This window comes from Arthrobotrys flagrans (assembly GCF_004000055.1).
Source record: "Arthrobotrys flagrans strain CBS H-5679 chromosome Unknown unitig_1, whole genome shotgun sequence".
In the NCBI taxonomy this organism is placed as follows: Eukaryota; Fungi; Ascomycota; class Orbiliomycetes; order Orbiliales; family Orbiliaceae; genus Arthrobotrys; species Arthrobotrys flagrans.
In genome coordinates this window covers 4,215,423-4,235,747 of record NW_027137556.1, presented here as the reverse complement: position 1 = coordinate 4,235,747, position 20,325 = coordinate 4,215,423, and the positions used below count along the sequence as shown (strand labels likewise).

General features: G+C 46.0%; 5 protein-coding genes across 5 annotated transcripts; 1 reads left to right on the top strand and 4 right to left on the bottom strand.

Annotated features, from left to right (window-relative positions):
- Positions 1 to 1,601: 1,601 nt before the first annotated feature.
- DFL_009264 (uncharacterized protein) lies at positions 1,602 to 4,432 on the bottom strand (the record flags this gene model as incomplete). The annotated part of the gene is made up of 2 exons (XM_067639122.1): positions 1,602 to 3,957; positions 4,071 to 4,432. The coding sequence occupies 2 exons, from the start codon at positions 4,430 to 4,432 to the stop codon at positions 1,602 to 1,604; spliced, it is 2,718 nt and encodes a 905-aa protein (XP_067486942.1).
- A 1,529-nt stretch (positions 4,433 to 5,961) lies between these two features.
- Positions 5,962 to 8,818, bottom strand: DFL_009263 (uncharacterized protein; the record flags this gene model as incomplete). The annotated part of the gene is made up of 2 exons (XM_067639121.1): positions 5,962 to 6,085; positions 6,144 to 8,818. The coding sequence occupies 2 exons, from the start codon at positions 8,816 to 8,818 to the stop codon at positions 5,962 to 5,964; spliced, it is 2,799 nt and encodes a 932-aa protein (XP_067486941.1).
- Positions 8,819 to 14,663: 5,845 nt separating this feature from the next.
- DFL_009262 (uncharacterized protein) lies at positions 14,664 to 15,134 on the bottom strand (the record flags this gene model as incomplete). Its single annotated transcript, XM_067639120.1, has 1 exon — positions 14,664 to 15,134. One exon carries the CDS (start codon positions 15,132 to 15,134, stop codon positions 14,664 to 14,666), a length of 471 nt encoding a protein of 156 aa, XP_067486940.1.
- Positions 15,135 to 16,437: 1,303 nt separating this feature from the next.
- Positions 16,438 to 17,583, top strand: DFL_009261 (uncharacterized protein; the record flags this gene model as incomplete). The annotated part of the gene is made up of 2 exons (XM_067639119.1): positions 16,438 to 16,783; positions 16,841 to 17,583. The coding sequence occupies 2 exons, from the start codon at positions 16,438 to 16,440 to the stop codon at positions 17,581 to 17,583; spliced, it is 1,089 nt and encodes a 362-aa protein (XP_067486939.1).
- Positions 17,584 to 18,106: 523 nt separating this feature from the next.
- DFL_009260 (uncharacterized protein) lies at positions 18,107 to 19,257 on the bottom strand (the record flags this gene model as incomplete). Its single annotated transcript, XM_067639118.1, has 2 exons — positions 18,107 to 18,858; positions 18,921 to 19,257. 2 exons carry the CDS (start codon positions 19,255 to 19,257, stop codon positions 18,107 to 18,109), a joined length of 1,089 nt encoding a protein of 362 aa, XP_067486938.1.
- Between the last annotated feature and the right edge of the window lie 1,068 nt (positions 19,258 to 20,325).

Genomic DNA, 20,325 nt, shown 5'->3' with positions numbered 1-20,325 from the left:
TGATATCTGACATGACATGACATGTCACCATCGTACATCTAGATATAGATCTTAAGCTTCGCCACGTTAACATACCCCTCGTGCGGTTGCAGATGCGTTTTATATGAATGTTGTCTGTAGTGTTGGGCTAGGATGGGTCTGGACCTCCACCGAGTAGTTTGAACCAACCGTCAGGTTCGTATGTCTACGAATTATATTTCTCCAACTCCAAGATCAAAAGTTTTCCAATTAATGACACCTACTTACCATGGCACCGCTAGCAGATCAACCCTCAGTCCTGCAAAACCATTAAGCAGAATACCCAAGTCCAACAAAACCCAACAACATCTTCATCTTAAAACCCATATCAAACTTGAGCTGTCATGCCTAACGCTACTACTTATGATCCTATAACTCTTGTCTCTTATATAATATCCGACTATCAAACCTTCCAACATGCACCCCGCCGCGGACATGTATAGCAAATACTGGTCTCGATTGAGCTAGTCTCGAGGCTAAAGTCATACCTCTTGTCTCTCGCCACAAACTTCTGTACTAACATCTAGCCATACGTACTCCAGCTGCCTCTACAAAACCCCACAAGCAATACTCTAGACCCCTGCCATAGACGTCAGCGTCAATGTTAACGTCAACTTCAACTTCAAAATTAACATCAACATCAGCGATCTCTCCCCAACATCCTGTGCCTAGTGATCTATAGTTGTGAAACCCCGAATAAAGTCGAACGCTTGTACTAGCTTTGCCGCGCATCAACGCTTCTCACGAATCGATCACTAACTTGAAGAATTACTACGTCTTGCATTCACGTATTACATCATGCAACATCATTACCATCCCTACAAGTTGAAAGTCTGGCGACGATACAAACCATCCATCCCTGAACATCCCTGCATCACCTACATGCACAGAAAACCCCGATCATTTAGTCACTTCACGCCTCCCATCTCGTCAATCGAATAGTCAATACTTGAAACTTCACAAAAATGAAATAATATAATATGCATAAGTAAATATCTATGACATCATGAACCCCCCCACCTCTCCACCAACATCCCCCTTCTACATCTACCCCTACCTCTAACCCCCCAAATTTACATATACCACTCCCTCTACCATCATTACAAAAAATAATTACAAAAATTCTATAAAAGGTTCAAGCTAAGTAAACGCCTAACCTCGCAAAAACAAACTTCAAACTTCAAAACGCAATTTTTCTTCAAACTTCAAAACGACAAGCAACAAATTCAAAGAGCCATGCCAAAACTTTTTTTCCATATGAAGAAAATTAATTCAGGTCATGACTTTTTCTCAATTAAAAGCAAAAGAATATCGACAGGGGGGAATCATAGTTAACAAAAGAAAAAGGTACATGGATGCTTTACAACATGCGTTACAAAATTTAAGCAGGGGGTGTAAAGAATAAGAGATGATATGTCGTGAGTATTTTAAAAATGTCGGCGGCGAAGGGAAAAGACATGTCGAGTCGGTTTCGAGTGTGAAAAAAGAGTAGAGAGCGCACAGCCCACCTCAAACCATCATCCAACCAACCGACCCCAATCCAGCCTCAAAAATGACAGTGCAGCAATACGTTAATACGACTTCTAAAAGTCATCCAACGGACAATCCACACTATCATGCCCATCCCTCTCACAAAGCGCACACCACTTCTTCGGATCCACAACACCACTACTCTTCCCCGCCACCGGTGGCAACCCATCATCCTCTTCCTCCTCCTTCGTCCCAACATTCCCCGATAAAGTAACATTCCCACTAGGAGTCGTAGCTCTCCCCAAACTAACCCCACCCCGTCCTTCATCCTCCGCCTCCAACGAACTTCTCCCGGGGTTAACACCAGCAGTATTCAACGGCAAGGGCGTCATGCCGGCCTTCTCAAGTGTGGAAAAAGTACCGATGCTATCCTTCTTCCCGCCGTCGTTTGTGGAACTCTTGCCCGCAAACATTTCGGTGCAGCTTAATAGATCGTGACCGGGTTTCTCGCATAGGTCACAGAATTGTTCTTTCGCTGGTGGTGGGGGAGGTGGGGTGGATGGGAGGGTATCCTTCTTTGGTGGTGGAGGTGGTGAGCCGTATGATGTTATGATTGTTGGAAGTGGTGGGAGAGCTGATGTTGGTGGCGGGGACCCTCCGGATCCTGGACCGTTGATGATTTCTTCTCCGTCGTCGTCGATGTCGGTTAGTGCGGGGGAATCTTGTAGTCGTGTCTTCAAGCCGGTCTTCTTAACTACGCCGGCAGCATCTTTGGTACCAACGAGACTCTTCTGTTCTTCTCTGTTGGCTGGCATCGTGATCCTCAACCCCGCTAGCTCAGACGCAGCGTTGGCATTAGCAGCAGCATCAGCCTTTAACTTCTCAATCTCCTTCTCCAACTCTTCCTCCCTCGCATTCTTCCTATCCAACAACCCTTCCAAATCCTTAATTTTCTCTTCCAACTTCTTCTTCTCCTCAAGATTGCCACCAGGAGCCCTCCCACGCGACAAACTAGTCATCAAAGCCTTCAACCCTCTGATCTCATCATTCTTCTTCTCAACTTCAGTATCTCCATTCTTGACTTGTTCCTTCAAATCCTCCATCCGTCGCTCATAAGCTCCAACTTTCTCTTTCTCGCGGCGTAACTCCTCTTTGAGTCGTTCGCTCTCCCCCCTGCAGTGTTCAGCTTCAGCTCTAGCTTCCGCTTCTCCCCGCCGTGCATCTTCCAACCCTTCCTCAAGTTCCGCCACCAACCCTTCCAAACTCTTCAATTGCCTTGCAACACTCTCAACCCCTCCATCCATAATGCCCCTAGCCATCCCACTCTCCTCCTCCCTCCTATTCTGCTCCTCAGCCATCTCAACTCTAAGCCGTTCGCTTTCCCTAAGCTCAAGCAATAAATCCTCAACTTTCTTCTCATAAACCCTTTCGGTCTCTGTAGCCGCCATCTCCAAAGTATCAATCGTACTTCTAAAATCCGCACGATGGGCATCAAAGTCCACTTGTAACTGCCCGATTTTATCATTCCTCTCTCTTAACAAGTGTCTTAGTTGCGCGAGCTCTAGTTCTTCTTCGCCATCACCGCTATTGATGCTCGTAGAACTAGTCTTTCGTCCTAACCCTCTGATGCCATTCGTTTGTGCCGCTTGTTGTGCCGCTTGGGCTTGTTGTGCTTGTTGCTGCTGTGCTGCCGCAACACCATCCGATAATAAAGCTTGGAGTTCGTTAAGACTGCTTTCCATTTCAAGTAGATTATTCGCCTGTTCCTTTAACTGGTGATCTTTAGCGCTCAACTGCGCTTGTAGAATAGCAATCATCCCCTTATCCTCCTCCTCTTTACTCATCCCCTCCTCCCTACTCATCCGTGTGAGTTTCGCAACAAACCCGGATGGAGAATTACCATTAGCTTTAGGAGTAGCCATATTATCCTCTACAGGTGAAGAATCCGTAAATGACATTGAAGAACCCGCGCGTGGGGTTGATTCCCGTTGGAATTGTGAAGGTTGTGGAGGTTTGGTGTTAAACCCCGGACGGAGACCACGAGGGTTTTGTGAAACTATTCTGCGGCCGTGGGGGCCTCCGGGGGTCCCTGGTGGGACGTCGCCGGCGTTGGAAGATACACTACCTGCCCTTACGCGGCCGCCGATGGGACCCTGTGGACCCATACCGGGTGTTGGGGATGGCGAGAACATACGGTTGGAAAGACTACTTCCTGACCGTGGTGTAGTCGGTAAGAGACCCGGGCGTGGAGTGACGTTTCTTTGTGCGGGTGACTGTGGGCGTGGGAGGGAAGGGCGGCCGAAGGGCTTCTTGGGTGGCTGGAGGGGGGATGAAGCTGTTGGCTCGGCTGGAGAAGTGACGACCGATGGGGTATCAGACTTGACAGAGGATCCGGAGTGGCGTAGGACTGCCCTGGACAGCGGGAGGAAGATTCCAGAGTGAGGAATTGACGTTGTGAAGTATCTCGTCCTGTAGATATAAAGGCTTCGATTAGCTCCTTTTCCGATCTCAACCCTCTTCCATTCACCCCTTTATCCTCCTAAGACCGCTTCTGTATTCAAAGAATAGGAAAGAAAACTCGCCCTTCAACCGTCCCATCATTCTTCCCATTAACCGCATGTGGTCCCTCAAGTTCAACTCCAACAAAGACACCCGGCTTCCCCTTCACCGTTCCAACAAACTTCACAACTCCATACATCCCACCGGGGACATTGACTTTATCCCCAATCTCCAATCCACCATCGCTGTCGCCACCATACCCACTATCCTTAGACGAACTATTCTGGACCAGCTGGTTAAGCGACTGTTTCCGCGCGAGAACCGTGTCGGGCGATAACATTGGAGGAGATATCTGTGGCGGATTAGGTGTATTTGCGCCAGACGGCAGTCGGAGACGGGCGAGAGAGCGGCGTGGGGCTGCGTTTGGAGTTCCCGGTGTCGTCATCCGAGACTTTTAGGATGTATTTTTTTTTTTTTTTTTTTTCTTCTTGTTAAAAAAAGCAGCTATTATCGATAAATTGGGGGGAGGAGTGGAGGTGATGAGTGAAAATGGAGAAATTGTTGGAAAATAAGAGGAGGTGGGGTGAGGAATGTGAGCGGTGTACAGCCCGAGACTGATAGGGTCGATGCGAGCGAGGGTAAGCGAGGTAGCTTCCTTTACTCCTGGGTGGTTTATCCGCTGGAGACGAGACGAGTGATTCAAAAGACAGCCAGCAGCAGCAAATCTGAAATTATGAACAGGGTCGAGAGAATATTAGCAGCGATGTCCCGAAGGCTTATGCAAGGTTGCAATTGAAGGACGAGACAATGAAACACCAGAACACCCATTGCATACCCGATGATCCCTTTTAACAGGTAACAGCTACGATATGATATCGATCTTGCACGGGTAATGATACGTACTTTGTACACCCCGAGAAGTCGGTTCGAAGCTCAACGACAGGCTGTCAATCGTCAGCGAAATATCCAGAAAAACCTCCTGACGATCCAATTAAAGACGGATGCATGCACGTGTCAACGAGCGAGCCAATTGGACAGGTAAAAAAGGGTCATAAGCGATTCGTCAAGACCGAAATATCAGGATCATGAAGCCATTCGTCGGAGAGTAATTGGTATGGTAGGTTAGGGGTAGAGAAAAGGAAAAGAAGGGAGGGAAGAGAAGCGATGGGATGAGATGAGGTAAAGTGAGGTGTGAGGTTGGTGATGGGGGTCGGATTAAAGGGGGAAGAGAGAGTCCACACAAATACAGTCCAGCTCGATACCCTCCTCATGGTTATACCCATTGCCTTTATTTACTTATCATGACATACATCTACTACTAACTACTCCCAGGCATAGTATACTACTGTACAGATATAGCTAGTACCATATCCACGGATCTAATTTCATGGTTATGGATATTATTATTATCATCATGCATCATGCATGTTATGTTATCGCGAAAGAAGTGGCAGGTGCCGTGGCCCCGAGCTAATGCGACTGCGACTGCGACTGCGACCATTCAACCCGGCTGTTTGTAAACATGCCAAGCTGCAGCATAGCAACCGAACACCCCTTCTCAAGCGCTAGGAGATTCGACCGGTACCGGTACTTGATATGTATAATATAGGAGATAGGAGTAGGAAAGAATAGAGGAAGAAGTAATCGCAATTGTGTCTCTCAACTCCATACTCATCATGCAGGTGGTATTATAAACAGCTATCTTATAAAACAAAAAAGAAGAAGAAAAGGGAAGAATGCCACAAGCCTCCTCAATAAAATACACACCCGGCCTTACTCTTCATAAACAAAAAGGGTCCGAGATATCGGGGTAGAAGAATAGAACGGAAGGAAGGAATTAAAACAATAAGAGAGAAAAAGAACAATGCTGCCGCTAGATCATATAGCTCATAACTTCGTCATTTATAATAAAATACCAATTCATCTCTTGATTCTCTTGGTGAATTCAGAGAGGCATATAATGGTGATGGTCTGTTATACAACAGACTTCTTCCGAGAGAAACTCAACAGCCCTGGTTTCTCCTTTTCTTTCTCCCTCTCTTTACCACCCTTCTTCTTCCCTTTATCCTCCTCGTCGTCATACTTCTCCTTCCATATCCTAAACATCTCGTTAGTATTTTATATCTTTGTCGAGAGGGGAAGAAAAAAGAGCATACCAACTATTCCCCACCATGCTAACCCCATTCTCCGCCGCCATCCTATAATACTTCGCACTCTTCTTCAAATCCTTCTTACACCCCTGCCCGTTAGCATAAGCATACCCAGCCTCACTAAGCGCATCAACATCCCCCCAACTCGCCGCAATCTCAAAGTACCTCAGCCCAACCCCCTTATCCTCATTACACCCCCATCCATTCGTATAACTCATCCCCAACTCATACGTCATCAACGCAAATTTACTCCTCATACTCTTACTCTCCCACCAAGTCGGCTTCGGCTTCGAAGGATCCTTTTCTGCTGATGCCATCTCTTCTTGTGCTATCGATGCGGCTTTACGTAACCATGTGAATGCCTCTCCTTGGTTTGCTCGCATCCCCCAGCCGTGTCGTAGGGCTAAGGCGTACATCAGCATGCCGGTGGTATTACCACCCATTGCTGATAATCTGAAATGATATGTGGATTCCGCGTAGCTACCCTTTTCGTGCAGGGGGATACCGATGTTAAGGTGTTCCTCTGGCGTTAACCTCGGTGTTCCCGAGGTCCTCGGGCGTAGAGTTGCTGAAATATTCGACTCGGCACTTTGTGAAGAAAGTGATCTTCCCAAACTCTGTTGTGGTTGAGGTGGTAAAGGCGCATTTTGGGATTGACTCGGTGTCATCGGTGGTCGTTGGCTTTCTTGGCTTGCCCTCATAGCTGCGAATGGTGATGGTCCAACGGTACTACTGGGACTAACATTTTTCTCTTCTGATTGTCTAGCCTCGTTGTCTCCTCCTTCGAATTTATGTTTTTCCCCATCAAAGAATATAATACTCGATCGGTCCACAGTTCTCCCCCTAGGAAGTGTATACGCAGTGTATGTATAGGACTCAGTAGGTCCCGCCCGTCCAGACATCCCGCTCCCCGTCGTTCGATGTCTCGGGGTAAAACTACTTGGGCCCCTCATCTCAGTATTATCCCCAAAATTCTCTTCTTCTGCCGTAGTAGTATTGTTATATCCTCGTTCCGCCTCCTCCACAAAGGAACGGTAATCAAGACTATCAGTCCGCCGAGGGTTGCGAGGTAAATCCACAGATGGTGATCTCCCAGAAGAATTCCCATCTTCATTATAAAACCCTGTTTTACTCATCGGACGAGAAAAGTTGAACGCCCGTTTCGTGCCACCGACGCTATAAATCGAGGCAGTGTCGCTCATAGCACTAGAAGGACGAGGAGTATTCGGCGCAGACTTTGCAAATGCAGGTTGCGGTGGCAAAAACAGAGAGTCATCTTCGTTCACAAGACCTCTAATCGTTGGCTCCGCGGGTGTTCGAGGTACAGGAGCAACAGGATCCGAAGCAGCAGACCGTAATAGCAAATTCGGCGTAGAAGTCGACGCAACAGGTAACGTAGGAGCCGCCAAATTCGATCCTTGTCTCGTATGATTCGGCGAGTGTTGTCGAGTCTTGCCCGGTGATCCATGAAGATGTACAGGAGATGTCGAAAGCGGTGGCGTAGAAACCCTTGTTCCATATGGCGTTGTAGGCGTAGTACCGCTCTGCCTTGCAGAATTCGAGTCCAAGCTACCCTTTCTCGCTTGTTCCACCGCATCCATCGGTTTCGGCGATGGTGATGCCCCAGAAAAACTTCTCTGTGGGACTCCACCCTGTGCTGAAACACTAATCCTAGCGCTAGCACCCAATGGAGGACCCGGTTCCCCTTCCTCCCTCACTGGTGACGGCTCCATCCTCCTCCCCGTCGACACCGGTCTTCTTCTCTCCAAATCTCGCCGTCTAGCACTCTCTCTCCTCCTCCTCCTCTCCTCCTCCTCATCGCTCGAATCATCATCACTCGTAAACGGCATCCTCGGCGACCTTGGCGAAGAAGCCGTGGAGCGGTTAACACTCGACCCACGTCTATCAACCACAATATGCTGCGAAGTCCTCGGTGGTCCTAACTCATCTTCCAATCCCACAATCCCACTAATCCTCGGATGTTGAGATACAGGTCTAAACCCCGGTTCTTTAATAAACAGCTGCTGTGGTACTCCAGGGAGAGGAGCAGTTCTTGGAGCTGGATAACCGGCGTTCGTCATAAGTGCTCCAACCGAGACTTGTGGTATTTTCCCTCCATTTGCGGGGGGACCGGGACTCCCACCTGTTCCTGGTCTTCCCGTAAAAAAACGAGTAGCTCTATCACCCCCAGTATGGGATTTTGAGTTCCCAATAGCCCATTTTTCGACAGCGGCGTTTAACGTTCCGACACCAAGTTGTTGTTCTGCTCCCGCGCTATGAGAGCGAATAAACTTACTCGGCGGCTGTTGTAAAAACTGTCCTGGCCCTCCCTGCTGCTGACTCGGCTGCTGTTGATACTGCTGAGACTGCAGCTGTCCATGCGAAGACGACGGAACCTGCTGAGAAACCGGCGAGGAAGCAATAGCACTCCCATCAGGACTTTTACTATTCGTCCCTCTACGCCTTAACTCCCGTTCTTCAAGTTCAAGCTGGCGATAAAGTTGTCGACCACGGGATACAAACGCGTCGAGCGGGGAGAGCTCTGGTGTGAATTGGCCCTTTGAGGGAAGTGGTAGGAGATCGGATGGTTTACGGGTGAGTGACGGACGGAAGGAGAGTTCATGGTCGGTTGGGCGACGGGCGGTAGGGGGTGGTCGGAGTTCGTTTGAATCATCTGCCATGGCGCATGCTATATTTTTTGTTTACGATGATAATTGAGTAGTAGTTTGATAGTACCAGTAATTGGTATTTGGGGGCAATGGATGGTAGTTCGTCCGTCAAGTAAGAAGGCCTCGGAGGTAGATGCTATTCTAGTCTATAAAGAATAATGAACAGATATTGAAGGAGCGAGGGAAGGAACAGTTGAGATGTTGATGATGTCGAGGTCGAGGTTGATGTCAAGAGGTTGATCCGCTGCTGTGTTGGCGGTGGGTTTAATCTGTTGTTCGTCCAAACAAGGGGAAACCCGAAAAGGAGCGACGACGTTTTCTTCAACTTTTCGAATTTCCCGTCACGAGAACAGTTAATAAATTAATATAACTAAACAGCTAGTTTAATTTAAAAATCGAAAACGGCCGAGCGAATGAGTGTGAATGTATATGTAATAAAATATACCAAGAAAACTCCGAAAAAGATAATTAATTTTTAGAGGAATATAAAAAGGCAGGACGGTATAATATATAAGAGACAAGAACCTGCCAATAGAAGTGCGACGTCAGCGGTCAAGTCTACGAAACAGCCCCTTGATAGAAGGTCTCTTTCTCTTCTGTACAGAAGAAACAAAGGAAAAACGACACTAACCAAAATGCGCCCCTTGCCGCCTCTAATCTCAGCCCGGTCGCAGTCTTCTTCTTTTTCTACTTCTTGGCCGACTCAGGATCAGTCAGATTATTTGAGATGTCAAAAGAAAGATTACAATTGATTACTTTTCTTTTTTTCTACATGCAAGAGGGCAGGAAAGGCTCAAATTGAAGCATATCCGAACTGCTCTTTCTTGCGCACCCGACCCTTTTTTCCCTGACCCAAAAAATCCTGGAACATTTCATTCCCACGTGAGAGACACCCGCTTTCAGTTTAAACCCCTTTTCAAATCGGTAATGTATGCGGGTGGCTTTTTAGTCAGGTAAGGGGCAAAAATAATGACAAACTGCGACATTGCCGTTTTGACGGAGGCGAACCGACAAACAGAACAAAAAAAAGGACAAATATAGAAACATCGCGAAACGATGTTACAGAACCAAAAACTGCTTGAGCTAACCTTTACCGAATTCGTGAGGTCTTGGAAGGGAGGCTGATATGTCGATATATAAACGCAGCATGCAGCCACCCTAGGTAACATTGAGGCGAGAGAATATTCGTAGTCGTTCCAGTCTCTATTCTTAAGCCTCGCCCTTTCTACTTTTTTAACCTGATGAGCGAGCTCAATGCAATGTATCTATTTTGACGGCCGAGACTTTAGCTCTAAGACATTGTCGGCGAAGCACGATATTCAACTTTTGTACGTCCGCTAGCTGCTGGCTTCTGCGATATATTCAAACCAAAATCCCCAGCCGCAGCATCATGAACATTACACCCCTCGACAGAAATAGAACAGCGAAAAGTCTTGGAATCGGTATTCTTATTCTTGCTTATAACAAGCCACAATTGCCCAAGACCAGCAAAAATATCATCGGGCTAGGGTTGGAAAGAAATGCAACAGCATCAACGCGTCCGGAACTGATATCAGATGGCAAACGCGCAAGCCAGGAAATGGATAAAAATAAAACCCGCCACGGTTAATTGATAGTTACAGAAAAAGATATCCAAAACAGGAATATTTCTATGTCTTGTTACAGAAGAACGGCGGATGTAGTGTCAATATAGACGTATCCTTTGATCATGCTATACAAGCCACTTACGATATTATTGCAATTGTCGTTAACCGTTTGTCTCGAGGCCAGCTTGAGCGTCAACAATGGTACCACACAGTTAAATTAACCCTTCCGCAGAATCTAAAGTCATTTTGAATCCCAGCACAAAATAATGATCATGTTAGACGTATGCTAGAGGTATTCATTGGAAACTCGCTCTACTCACACTGTGAGCCAGTTTGCAATCAACACTACGAGGAAGCTGAGATTGCCGTTAAATGTATACAAGATCAATCACACCTGCCTACTTTAACCCCATGATATATGAGTACCTCCAGCTACCCGGTAGCAGCTTAGATATATATATATACCAGCTCGAGGTCTCTGTCCAAACTGAAATTAAAAATAATCCTGTAGTCACTATAGCCATAATAAAGCCACAGACGCTGTCGCTTCATGAACAAAAAAATAAGAAATAGACGCATAAGCGCCGCAACCTTACGGTCGTCATCAGCGAATTGTGCCATGCCCTTGCGTCAGATACTTTTAAAAATGCAACAAACCCACATGCTGTCCAACATTCCAATGATCTAAAGGATACAACGTCTAAATATATCCCACTCTAAACATGAAAATCATCTTCGGTTAAGGCCATTCGAGGCAGCTTGCTGACTTAATCGAGATGCACAGATATCGAGTGCAACCCAGATGCCACTGTAGGGCGGATCGGCGTTTACGACATACAACAGTCGAAGTATAGTAAACCAGTGCACAGCGTCTGCTATGATCACCTATTTTTGGGCTGTTAGCCTAGACAAGAAATCAGTCCTTCGTTCGTAGAGATGTGAGAACAGCCCATGAATTCAATCGCCTAGTATACTCCCCAAACCCGGTTGGCCTTCGCATATTCTAGTTACAAGACTAGGTCTTCGCCAGCATCCTATCCTTGAATGCAATGTATTATCGGAGCATAATATCGAGTAATACAGGGCTAGCCCTGTTACTTCTTAATACCTTCCATACTGTCACACCCATTAATGCCTAAACCTCATCCGTGGGGACGACGACAAAAACCGTCTTCCAAACCGTCGGTAACCGCCACACGGTAACATCCACACTCGTAGACTGCAATATCCTCAGATGCGATGCAGTAACTTGGACTCCCTTGTCATTCTTTAGCATGAGCTCCAGCTCTTCAACACCCATCACAAGCAAGTCATCAACTAGCAGTACTAGTTCGATTATTTCAATTCCTACAGCAGGAGAGGCCTTCGTTCTCCGCGAACAAGGCGTCTACAACGGTTTATGCATACAATTTGATGATACCACCGGAAGAGCTATTCTTGCGGATATTGGAGTGGGTAGATACATCGTCCATACTTAATGAGGCGAATGATAGGCTTCTTCGGGATGCACGGGATTCTACGGAGTTGGTATTTACACACTTTAACTCTTCGGCCAATAATGTTGCTTTCTCCGGAGAAGGCCAAACAATTCGATCCGTGCTACGGGAGGTACGCCATGCTGTTGACGCTTAATATAATGCGGTAGGATCCGGTTGCCTCACTAAATGGTTCTGGAACTCAACGACCAGCGGGTTGGAATTGTTCAATACCGGTATAAGATGGGTATTTTATCAAGTTAGTAGCTCTGTATTCACCGAAAACGTGCAGCCTCGTACGATCTTTATATGTTACCAGCCAGCATCACCTTCCTCCGATAGTTCCCTAGCGAGGACTTTTTTCGCAGCCGATAATGCTAAGGGTTATTCGAGCCTTTTATCCTCCGCTATAAGCCCAACGTCTACTACTTCCACCTCATCTAGCAAGTCAATTGTCTTCACTACTGCTTTTACAACCCTAGTACTACAACATCTACGTCGTCATCGACCTCGAGTTCACACTCAACATCCAGCTCAAGCTCAAGCTCAAGCTCAAGCTCCAGCAATACCCTTGAAGCCTACGACGCAATAACCCAGTTTAGCCTTGGAAACCACTGCACTGAACTTCTCTCATACATACCTGCCGTAGCAACTACAACATCTACAAGCTACGGCACAACTTACTACACCGTAGCCGCAGAAACATCTACAGAAGTAACGGATGCAGAAACTGTAGGAAGAAGTACCTCTGTTACTATCACAGGCGGGTGTCGACATGCACTTCCCTCTCAAATAGATGTGAAAGAACGGGCGATACCAGACCGACCGACCATTTACGCCAGTGATTCCATTTCCTCAGCTTGCTCAAAAGTCATATCCCTGCTATCATCAACATCTACTACCACGGCTTCTACAGATTCAATTACATCACAGGTAACACAATTAAGAGTAATTGCTACCATGGCCTATTCAGTAACAACAACCACAGTAGAAATAGTAACCCAAACCGCCTGCAGCGTCGAGTCGCAAAACTCGCCACCTCAGATGGTCAAAACACTACATCCTCCTCCCACTTCGGCTGGTACCTCACAGCCCTCCCCAACAACGTCGACGGATCCTGCGGAAGAGTGTTAGTAACCCATGTCCAATCCTGCACCGAAATCTTCAAATTCGGTTACTCCATCACCGTGCATATCAATTATTTACAAACGCAACATGTGTGATGGATTTTCTGGGGAAGCCTCCGGCTAGTGGATGGGTTAATTTTACCCAGCCGGGGTTGAATATGTTTGATTTGGAGATTTCGAGAGCTTATGTACCGTTTTTGATGCAGTATAGTTCCACGGGGTTGCAACGCCTGATTATGAGAAGCTTGGGTTAGGTGCTAGGTCTTTTTGGGTTTGTTTTGCGCTGCCAGGGTCAAGAGAGCCTGAGAGGCGCTCGAGGTACAGTCACTCAATTGTTCAATTGTACTCTAACCTTAGTTATCATGTAAAATGATAGGATATAGGTCTCGAGGCTAGACATGGGCCTACTTACCTTAGAGTCCCCGACGGTACACGTCAATATCAGAACAAATTTGCAAAGACACCCCCTCACGAAAACGTAATACTGAACCCCATGCCCCATGGGCCCACATAAGTCTCTTTCATCATCTACGTATCACAATACGAGTCTTTGCCACTACCTCACTTATACTCCCTCACATTGGTCCAACCGACAATTCTAGAGTTATGGGCCAAATATCTCGCCATACATATTTGTACTATAGAGGCTAAGTGACTTAATACAAGTTTAATGATTTCAATTCCAATGTCTCCACTGTGAGCTGCTATAAAATCCAACACTATAACCTCGTTGTCGTGATAACACCAACTAATTGGGGAATTTAGCCTAACGCATTATCGCGGCACGGCTCGGGTGTTTGGGAAAAAATTTGATACCGACGCAGTGCCTTCCCTGAGTGTGAAGAAAGAGTGGGTTTCGACCATTCCGCGATGGTCTGTCAAGCGCTAGGGTTGTGCTTTCAAAGGAAAAGTGGTGTGGTCACAACCTCACCGCGCGAACGAGTGCGATATTCTAGAGATTCCCTATTATCTGCCAAACCCCAAGCAAGAACTTTTGCCTTGCAAAGCAAAGAATGTTAAGAATCAAGCCGTATAATAATGGAAAGCAAGCCCAACTCCTAGCTAGCCTTCAGAGGTCCAAAGAGCATGCATTCCATAAGAACCCCGAGTAGCCATCGCTCAGCACAAAGTCCCGCAGGGCCCAATCCACAGCACGTGATCTAACGTCTTTCGGCCGCCGGATCTAAACCATTACTGAATCGGGTAAAATCGGGTAATTCTCCACAACTCAACACATTTCAACCCTCAAAAATTTCCCAATAGGGCTGGAATCGGCCGAATTGTCAAGCTTTGGCCATGATGACAAGATTCATCATGAGAAACAAGGATATCTGAAGTTTCGCGATTCGGAAATACGGAGCACGGAGGGCATCTGAAGGCCGAACCTTATCTTATTTGCAACACAGGCTTCATGGTCTAGTGGTATGATTCTCGCTGAAAGTACTCCCATTCCATACAGTTCCCTGAATTGAGCATAAAACTAATACCTTCTACAGTTGGGTCGCATTAACCTGCAATCTTGCGAGAGGCCCCGTGTTCGAATCGCGGTGGAGCCCGTTCCATTTAGCCTCGACAACTTCGAGGCTAGCTAGTTGCTTTTTAAATTTGTTTTTTTACTAAAATCGCATCCATGTCGAGCGAGACCTATCGGCTCGCTGAATTAAATAGATCAATCCTCACGATCCCAATCCTCAGGAAGGTCTTCAATCAAACGCATAGCATCTTTACTAAACTTCCCCAAATACCGTCCCAGCTTATTCACTCCATCAAGATAAAGCTCTACTTTGCCCAATAACTTCTGTCCCATAACGAAAACTATCTGACCATTGAGCTCTTCTGGAATGTAAATTTCAATCGGTGTATCTATCTTAACTTTGGTATCTGCGGTATCACAGCTTTTATCTTTTGAAGCGCAGCTAAAGCCTTTGCGTGTAATATCAAATTCTAGATCGGCGATATAATCTTCTTCAGTCGCATCTTCCTCGAATTTTACGATTATATCGAGTAGTTGTGTTACTACCCCTGCTGCTTCGTTAATGATTTCAAAGATTGATTCTGAACCGAATTCTTGGAAGTCGGATGGCATTGCGCCCGCGCGTAATGGAGTGTCTTTTAAGTAGTCTTTGAGGTTCCATGTCATCTTTTTGAGGTGGAGAAGGTCGTTGCTTATGCCGATGGCTTGGTTTGTGTTTATCTTTTTGGGTGGTTGTCTTAGACCGGGTTCGATGAATTCTTGGAAGATCTCGTGAGGAATTTTGATGGATTGGAGGGCTTGGATATGGGAAATGTCAGTGTCCTACGCTTTCCCGATATTTCATTGTCTGGTAGTGTCGGTATTGTGGGAGAAGGGGGTCGTACACATTTACTGATGTCAGGATTAGGGTTCCGATGGGGAACCAATGCCCATATGACCCAGAGAGAAACCACATGTTCGTGAAATGATTCAGTTTGAATAAGATGTTCTTCTTGACATTGAAACTTTCGCACGATGCCGATATCAGATCATGCTTTCATAGTATACATTGTGATTTCCTTTAATCACTGCCAGCTCTAGAGAGGTGACTAGAGGCTTTATTTTGTACCACCACTGCTCACGGTAGATATTTTATGTTCAATTAGGTTTTAACAGAGAGAGAATGACCTTGTTGGGCAATTCTACTTACATTTGGCTATATCCCACTTATTCCACGAAACTTAGCTCTATGACGAAACATGGCATGCATTTTATTTTGTTATGTGCCTTATGAAAAAACACACAGGAAGGTATGTACCAAGCTAAAATAATTTGTCTACCCAAAAAACTTATTTCTCCGTAATTAATTTAGATTTTTGTAAATAACTACGAAGTTAGTAGTCTCGATGCTCGCCACCAAGGCAATAGACCAATCAGTGTACCTGTTTGAAATTTATCTCGGATCCCAGCCCGGAACTCGGCACATTTTTAATTCCGAGCCTAGCATCCGACCACTTACAAACCCACTATCCAGTTGGCAGTTCTATAACCAGCAACTCCTTACGTATATCAGGAACATGAAACAGCCTTAGTTAACAAAAAGCTTGTTCGTACGACCACTCCACAAGCAACTCGTCTTAAAGCCTTACGTTTACGCCATACTCGCGCAAGCTTAGTTAATTAATTCCTTACTAAACCGGAAAGGAGCATTTGTAATCTTTTTGCATTGGGCACACGGGTGAGGCGTTAGTTAATTACCTTCGGAGATCTTGATGGCTTAATTTGGAGGTCTCGGTGGAATGTTATCGCGTGTAGGGTTATCAAGGGCGACGGGGAGGGGTGTATAAATAATGGGGCTTCGAGCTGTTCGTTATGTTGTTATGATTGTATTGTCAGCAGTATCATACTCTTCTACAATTGAAATAGCTTTTTGACTTTATAACTTAAAGACTCCAGTTTAAGTAATCGATACTGTCGACTTACCTTCAAAATGTCCGGAACAATGAAATCCCTCGTCGTAAACCCTGACATCACAACCACAATCTCAGACATTCCAATCCCGACCCCAGGGCCGCACGAAGTGCTTATCAAAGTCGTTGTTGCGGGTTCCAACCCGAAGGACTGGAAACTTCCACTCTGGTGGAATAAGTCTGCAAACACTGGCGACGACTTTTCTGGGTATGTTGAGGCCGTTGGGTCTGATGTATATGAATTCAAGAAAGGGGATAGGGTTATTGCGTACCGTCATTGGGAGAATCCGTATGGTAGTTATGCTGAGTATGCGCTTGCGTTTGATTTTATGGTTGTGAAGTTGCCAGAGAAGGTTAGTTTTGAGGGTAAGTAACTGCATTAGGTCTTTTAAAACAGCTGTAGACATGCTGACAGTATTATAGAAGCTGCAACTATTCCACTAGCAGCACTTACCGCTGTCGTGGCACTCTACCACACCCTCCGTCTCCCACACCCATGGGTCCCAGCCACCAAACCGACACCATTAGTCGTCTATGGCGCCGCCACAGCCGTTGGCGCATTCGGCATCAAACTCGCACAACTCTCTAATATTCACCCGATCATTGGCGTTGTAGGTCGTGGCAAGGAGTTTGCAGAAACTCTTATTGACAGATCTAAAGGTGATGAGTTAGTCGACTACAGAGACGGCAATGAAGCTGTTGTCAAGGGAATCAAAGCCGCGTTAGCGAAGAGCGGATTCGGCAGCGTTGATTACGTTTTCGATGCTGTCAGCGAACATGGTAGTGTTCTAGACGCCGCCGCGGTATTGAGTAAAACCGGTCAGATTGCTGGGGTCCTGGACTTGGAACTAGATCCCAAGGCGAAAGATTTGAGTAAAGATGTAAACTGGGTTAGAATGAGCGTTGGATGGGTGTTCCAGAATAAGTGGGAGGAAGGAAGTGAAGAGGCAAAGCAGGGGGTTAGTACTGCGACGACGGGGAGGGAGATTGGGTTTTTGTTTTTGAGGTGGTTCGTGAGAGGGTTGGATGAAGGATGGTTTAAGGGACACCCTTATGAGGTTGTGAAGGGAGGGTTGAATGGAGTCAGTGGAGCGCTTCAGAATTTGAAAGAGGGGAAATCAAGTGCTGTGAAGTATGTCTATCGCATCGCGGATACTCAATTTTAGTGTATGTAATACTGCAGCTGAACTCCGTGGATGTATATATCTTGGAATGGATAATTGCTACGATATGGCCACACCACGCAGGAAGCAAGCGCTCACTCCTCCCAAACCCCCAAATTTTGCCATCAGTACCGTAATTCAGATTTTTCAATGGGACGCATCGCATGAGTGGTATAGCTTTGTCGAAAAGTTTCAGAGAAAGATCGTAGGATAAGTTGGTGCTCGCTTGGGTCCTGGTACAAAAACACCCAGTTGTATACCTAAGTACATTAACTAAAAAAACAAATCTACCTAGAAGGTACCTATATACTACGCCGTCTTACCTACAAATAACTCCATCCATAAAATCCCGAAGACATTAACCCATACGGTACCGCTAACTTTCCAGATCAAAGCCAAAAGCCCAAAGGAAAAAATAAAAAATAAAAATATAGAAATAAAAATAAAATTCAAAGCGTGGTAAACGGTAGAGAGTGAATATGTGACGTCGTTTCTTTCATTCGCAATGGTGAGTAACGGTGTGCCATCACACAGTCGTTTGCGCCAAATTGTGAAGGTTAAGCGTAAGTAACTCGTACTTCCTCGTCATCGTTTCCAACTCGTCCTTAAGTCTTGCGATTTCTAGAGCATACCTTGAGGGTGGAAGAGCAACTCTGGTAGCATCTTCTGCAATTGCAGGTGTATTTGGAGGGGGGAGTACTTCTATAAATTGAGACTGTTGTGCAAATCTTCTAGACTTCAAATCTTTGATGTTGCGGCGCTGGGGCCTGAATGATTTTGTCGTAGAAGAAGAACGGGGGCGAGTTAGTCTCTTCAAAACAACCTCGAATTTACAATTGTTAATCCGGTGAGTTTTGACGTTGTCGTGTCTTGCGGTTTCATAGGTACAGCGGGTGTTAGGACACTTGTAGGCTTTGACCCCGTGGGCTTCGAGGATATGCTTGCCGCGCTCCTTCTCACCCCCAAATTCCTCATTGCATCCGAGTTTATAAATATCCTTACAGACCTTCGGTGTTAGTACCAATTTCAACCTTCGCTTGGCCGGTGCCTGCTCTGATGGGTTTAGGGCTGACTGTTGCTGCTCGGGTATATTCAAGTCTCTAGTAGGAGATCTTGGGGCATCAGTGCTGACAGCTGAAGCCTGGCACGGAGTCTGAAAACCGTGATCATCGATATCATTGACAACTTGAGGAAGGGTTGCACTTGGGTCTTCAGGACTTGGAAGCACGGGGTTCTTAACGGTCGACAGTTGTGGGTCTATGTGGTACTCCCATACGTCTAATTAAAACTTAGTATTGATTCCACGTACCATGGAAGATAAGACATGCATTGATGCTTACCATTGTTGATGTAATTGTCGAAAAACCCAGGGTCTACAGCTCCGGGCGCATGTGTTTGTTGATATGCGAGATCCATAGCTTCTTGATCCAGAGGGTCTAGATCCCAATCTTTTCCTGGAGAAAATACTGTTCCGGGAAGACCTGAAAGTTGGAGGTCGCCAGACTGGTCTTGGAAACAGTTCTGAACATCAATTTGTGGCAGCCCTGGGTTCGAGTCGATATCCATAACATCACCCCCGAGGTTCTCCGATGGTTTAGCTGATATCGCTATCACATTACGATGGTGACTCGCAGCATCACCAATTGAATTAAAATTAAATGCAGATTCGAATTCCATGGTAGCAGAAGAACAGTAATAGGTAATATAATAGAGCTGAGAAATTAAAAATTCAGCGGCAGCGGAATGACGTCAAACACTATGTGCGTACGCTCTTGGTGCAAAAGGTGATCCAAAGGACAGGCTGAAGCTTAAACGTACTCGCAGGGAAAAGAGAGAAGAGGAAAAAAAACAAAAGAAGACGAAGGAGAGATCCAGGGGAGAAGTTCGATTCTATAGCTCTAAAGTGATGGCGATACTATAGATCTCGGGGAGGCTGCAGCTGATTCGAATAGCTTCACTACCTATTAACTTGACAAGAAAAAAAGGTAGTAATTAAGGGAAAGTGGTGGATGCGCGGCAGTTTTCAATTTAAACAAGCAAGAGGCCGGCGCAAGCACAATGCATTGGCCCTTCGGCCATCGTTCATTGCACTGCATTGATCCGATCAGCTGGCGTCCTAGCAGACAGTTATCTTTCCTGAGGTACCGAAATACACGCAACACAGACGTCTTCCTAGCACCAAACAACTTCCTGGCCATGGTCTGGTTGAAATTAACGCCTGCATGGTGCGCAAGGATAAACTCGAGGAAGCTAGTGCAAGTTTGGTGATCCGAAGCGAGACCAGCGTTATCCCGTTACAGCTAAGCGGCCCAAAATACAACAACAACAACAACAACAACAACAACAACGACGACGTCTTCGCACCCCTCACCTTCGCGGACAGGAGAATTCGAGAAGAGTATGATAGTAAACTAATATATAATCAGGCCATCACTAACTACAGGTGACACCACAGTATTATCACAGCAGTGTGTAGCTTCTTTGCAAGACAACATACATGGAAGATGGCCGGGCGGTATATAAATACCTATAAACCGATATTTCTGCGGAGAGATGACTCTGCTCCAAAATAGCCTCCAAAACAATCAAGATGCCTTAAGCGCTTCGTAAAAGTCTTGCCATTCGAAATGTTTCCCAGAGGTAGCCTCGAATTCAGTCCCAAAGGGTATTGTGTCCGGGAAGTAGTGCTTTTGAAGAGCGTTCTATAGATCTAATCCAAATGATAAGAAAACTTTCGTCCTCCGT